This window comes from Aphelocoma coerulescens, chromosome 3, assembly GCF_041296385.1.
Source record: "Aphelocoma coerulescens isolate FSJ_1873_10779 chromosome 3, UR_Acoe_1.0, whole genome shotgun sequence".
Classification (NCBI taxonomy): Eukaryota; Metazoa; Chordata; class Aves; order Passeriformes; family Corvidae; genus Aphelocoma; species Aphelocoma coerulescens.
In genome coordinates, this window is record NC_091016.1 from 16,802,166 (window position 1) to 16,806,511 (window position 4,346).

General features: G+C 65.2%; 2 protein-coding genes across 2 annotated transcripts; both read right to left on the reverse strand.

Annotated features, from left to right (window-relative positions):
* Window positions 1-450: 450 nt before the first annotated feature.
* Window positions 451-2,101, reverse strand: LOC138107024 (cullin-9-like). The gene is made up of 2 exons (XM_069008356.1): window positions 2,055-2,101; window positions 451-1,247 (listed from the first exon to the last, which is right to left on the reverse strand). Exon 2 carries the CDS (start codon window positions 1,231-1,233, stop codon window positions 451-453), a length of 783 nt encoding a protein of 260 aa, XP_068864457.1. The 5' UTR covers window positions 1,234-1,247; window positions 2,055-2,101.
* Window positions 2,102-2,628: 527 nt separating this feature from the next.
* Window positions 2,629-4,257, reverse strand: MRPL2 (mitochondrial ribosomal protein L2). Its single transcript, XM_069008461.1, has 6 exons — window positions 3,991-4,257; window positions 3,761-3,902; window positions 3,556-3,671; window positions 3,356-3,466; window positions 2,963-3,036; window positions 2,629-2,873 (listed from the first exon to the last, which is right to left on the reverse strand). Exons 1-6 carry the CDS (start codon window positions 4,238-4,240, stop codon window positions 2,661-2,663), a joined length of 906 nt encoding a protein of 301 aa, XP_068864562.1. The 5' UTR covers window positions 4,241-4,257; the 3' UTR covers window positions 2,629-2,660.
* Between the last annotated feature and the right edge of the window lie 89 nt (window positions 4,258-4,346).

Here is a 4,346-nt window from a genome sequence, read left to right on the forward strand (position 1 = left end):
ACTGGTAGAGGGGCTTGGATCCAGGCACAGGTGCAGGACAGAGGGGCCATGCTGGTACCCAAGGGATCCATGAATGTGTGTGTACTTGTGAACCTGGAAAGTGCAGTGTGTGCTGGCAGGAGTGACCTTCTGTCTCTGCTGGACAAGGAGAAGGAGGGGACGTGGCTGGCTGCGCTTGTGTTTATGTGAGTGCCCTAAGTGTGTCAGAGTCCTGCGTGTGTCTGTGCTCCCGGGTGGGCACTCAGCTTTGCTACTGGTTGAACCTGCAAATGGGAAAGTGGCAGCTGCATCTCTCAGCTTGAGAAACTCCAGATTCCCTGGGCTGAGCTCCAGCGATGGAGCAGGAGAGGTGCTGGGGCTGCTAGAGGAGACAGCCACCTCTAACATTCCTTAACACTCCCAACAGGTAATCAGCATCCCAGCTCAGAAACCTGGCAGGGGAAAGAGTTTCTAACTCCCAGAGCAGTCCAGACAACTACAACCAAGGAAGCTTGGAAGATCCAGACTGATTCTTCCCCTTTTGCCAGCAAGCCCCGAGACATGCTGCTTCCCAGGCATCTCACCCCTCCCAAAGGCCTGGCACCCCTCAGCTGCCCAGCAACACCTCCTCAGAGGCACCGAGCAGGAGCAGCCCCCACCTGCATCATGTGAAGCCAGAGCCCGCAGCATCTGGCCAGCGCTGCGGCGGATCCGCTTCTCCTTGTGGCCCAGCATCGCCATCAGCAGCTCCAGGGCTCCCGTCTCCCTGAAGGCGCCCGCCAGAGAGCCGATGCTGGCGTAGGCGCCCAGCACGTGCACCGTGCTCAGGATGGAGCACTCGGGCGTCCCGGCCTCGGCCACCTGGCGCCCGGCTCGCTGCACCAGGCTCCTGACATCGGCCTTCATCTCCAGCAGCGAGGCTTCGTCCAGCGGCACATCCGCCGCCAACGGCCCGGGCGCCTTCTCCTCTCTCGGCCGCGGCCCTTCCGGCCTCCTCCGGCCCAGCAGCGCCGGGCAGCTGGCGCAGACCTCTTCTGCAGACATCCACATGGAGATGTGCTCTGCCTTGCTCTCTGCAGAGGAGACACTGCTGCCTCCCGCTGCTTTCTCTGCCGAGCTAACGACGCTCCACTGCACCAGGTATTCCGGGCGGCCGTCGTGGCCTCGCCGCTGCCGGAGCAGCTCCTCTGGGTAGGCCTGCAGTTTGGGCCCCAGCTGCACAAGCAGGGTGCCATTGTGCTTCTCATTCACCATGGCAGCAGATGGGTCTGCAGAGACAGAGGGGAAGCAGGAACTGGGGAGAGGTGGCTGAGGCGTGCTATGACTAGAGATTTGTGTTCCTGTGTGTCACAGTGTTGGTGACATGGCAATGCAACCAATAAAACGTGCTTTTGTACTGGCTGTACTCGAGGATAGGGCTGTCAACACAGCAAATATGAGATATGGCTCACTTTTCTCCTTGGAAAACTGCATATATGTAGTAACACTGTAACAGGGCAAACCACAGTGATTTCTGGACTGTCAAACAGGCTGTGGGAATGGCAGGAATACGGACAGCAATGCCCGGGAAGGGCAGCTTTCCCCAGGAAGCTCACCCATGACACCTGGCTGCGTGCTGATGGAGCTACCCGAGCCAGGTGGAGCCCGCATGCTGGATCAGGGGGCCAGTGCAAGTCTGCGCTGGAGGGCTCTGCTGCACATCACCCAGACGGGACTGGGAGCACGGTGAGGAGCAGGCCTGTGCCCGGAGCACCCACGCTGAAGGCAGGCGGCACGGCACTGCCATCCCCGGGGAGAGCTCTCGTGCGGACCGGCCGCGCTAGCGGCAGCTTCAAAGCTCCTTCCAGGCGCGGGCCAAGCGACAACTCGCCGCGCACCGAGCAGCGCCTGACCCGACCCGGTTCGGCTGCCGCACCCCTTCCCCGGCCGGCCGGGGGCCGCGACCGAGGCCTCTCCTAAAGGGCCCGGGCCCGTCCCGGGCCAGCTCCGCTCGGAGCGCTCGCCGGCCGCGCCGGGCCGTGCCCAGCCCGCCGCCCTCCCTCCGCCGCGGGGCCGCGCCGGGGCTTCCGCGTTACCTCCGGCACCGCTCCCGCGCCGCTCCGGCCGCGGGCGCCTGCGCAGACCCCGCCCGACGGCGGCCGTGAGGGCTGGGCCTGAGCGGCGGCACCGGGGAACTCGGACGGGGGCAGCGCAGGGAGCCGCATGAGGGAGCACAGCGCAGCACTGAGGAACGGGGCAGGCGGCGAGGGAAGGACGCAGCAGCGGCCGGCGGCAGAAGTGGGGCCAGGGAGCAGTGAGGCGCTACCGGGGCTGGGAGGCGCTGAGGTCCGTGATTCCCAGCTTCCCAGTCAGCTTGGCTGGAAGCCTCCTTCCCGTCCGCTTGCCTTCACTGCTCCACAAGTTGAGGGTGAGAGAAGAGCCCGGGTGTCCTACAGCTAGGTTTGACACGACTGTGCAAATTGACCGCACCAAGTCACCCACCAACCTCAAACTCAAGCCAAGGCAGTCCACAGCCCCACACTCATCTCTCCTGGCAACCCCACCCCTGAACTGTGTTCAGGGACCGAACACAGCTGAACTTGACTTGTGGGAAAGTGGGGAAAGTACCCCAAGGCCCTTGCATAAAAAGCATCAGTAATGTGACAGCAGTGGCATGAAAAACGCTTTATTGGCTCCAGGCATCACTCCACTGCTTTGACCCGTGGCAGGTTGACATAGCTCTTCATGGGTGGGAGAGGCTTGATCTTGCGCCCGGCCCAGCCACCCTTGCGGTGCCACAAGCCCGTGTGTGGGCGCTTGCCCAGCCAGCGGTTCCGGCCCGCCTTCCCGATCACCCGCTTGTTGTGATCCACGTTGGACACGCGGCCCACCGTGGCCACACAGGTCTCCAGCACCTAAGGGACAGAGAAGAGCTGCAGCCCTCCCTGGGGACACACAGTTGCATGCCCAGGGAGTCGAGCCAGGCACAGCAGAGTTCCTTTACCTGCATATGCCTTTTGGAGGGCAGCTGCACGATGGCTGTCCCATTCACTTTCCTCAGCAGCACCCCACAAGTACCTGCAGCAGGCAAGAGAGGAGGCAGCTGCCTTGAGCAGCAGGACGAAGTATCCCACCCTGTGGCAAGCACATCCCCACGCTGGTAACTCCCCAAAGCCCCCCACTGTTGTACTAAATGCAGCACTTTTTTCTGAAGACAGGACCTTGAGGAATCAACAGGGCAGAGCTGCCCCTGCTTCTGTGCAGGGATGTGCTGCACTGTAACATGGGGAGAAAACTCCCTGCCACTGGCCACCCAGAGCGGTACCCCCCTGCCCTCCTCTCCATCTGTGCTCAGCCAAACCCCTACAAACAGTGGGTTCCCTGTGTGGGGACACACCAGCTGCCCGGATGTACTGTGCTCCCTTCCCAGGGTGGCTCTCCAGGTTGCAGATCAGCGTGCCGACAGGAAGAGCCCCCAGCGGGTATGCGTCCCCTTCCTTGGCTGACACTGGAAGACAGAAGCTGACAAGTTGGGCAAGGAGCAGCCGACGAGCCCTTGGCAAGACCGGCACAGCTGCCCCTGACCCTGGCGTGCACCTGCCATCCTGCCAATGTGAGGCGAGTTCGTGATGCTGTCCCCCGGCTGCATGTTCTCCGTGGCAATGATCCAGCGCTTGCGGTTGCCGCCGGCCACCAGGGCGATGTCAGCCGACCTGCACGGAGAACGCGCGGCGGGTGAGCAGGGGGGCCACGGCTGGCGCGACTGCCCGGGCCCGGGGCCGAGCCCGCACCCCGCACTCGCCTGCAAGGGTCGTATCGGACGTTGACGACCTTCTCGGTGAAGGGCTCCGGCGGGGCCCCCTCCTCGTAGCGCAGGCGCTGGAAGTCGATCATGCGGTACCGCCGCTTGTGTCCCCCACCGATCCCCCGCACGCGGATGCGGCCTGCCGGACACGGGAGCGGCTGCAGGTGGGACCCCCCGCGTCCAGCCGGCCCCCGGCAGTCCTCCCGCCCGCTCGCCCGCCCACCCACCTGTGTGGTCGCGGCCGCCCGTCTTCTTCATGCCCACGGGCCGCACGGTGTACTTGGCCCGGCACTTCCACAGCGGGTCGGTGGTACAGCGCGGCGCCGAGCCGCCCAGCCCGCGGCAGGCGGCAGGCGCCGACATCGGCCCCGGCAGCCAGGGCTGGGGGCCGGGCGGCAGCGCCGGGGGCCGGGCCCGGCGGGGGCCCGCCGACAGCAGGAGCGCCCCGAAGGCGCGGCAGAGCCCCAGCGCCGCCATGGCCGCGGGAAGGGGCGGGGCCGCCGCGCGGGGCCTGAGCTGGGGCCGCCGGCAGGTGGCGCGCGCCCGCCGGTGCGGCGGAGGCGGCGGCCATCTTGGATTTAAA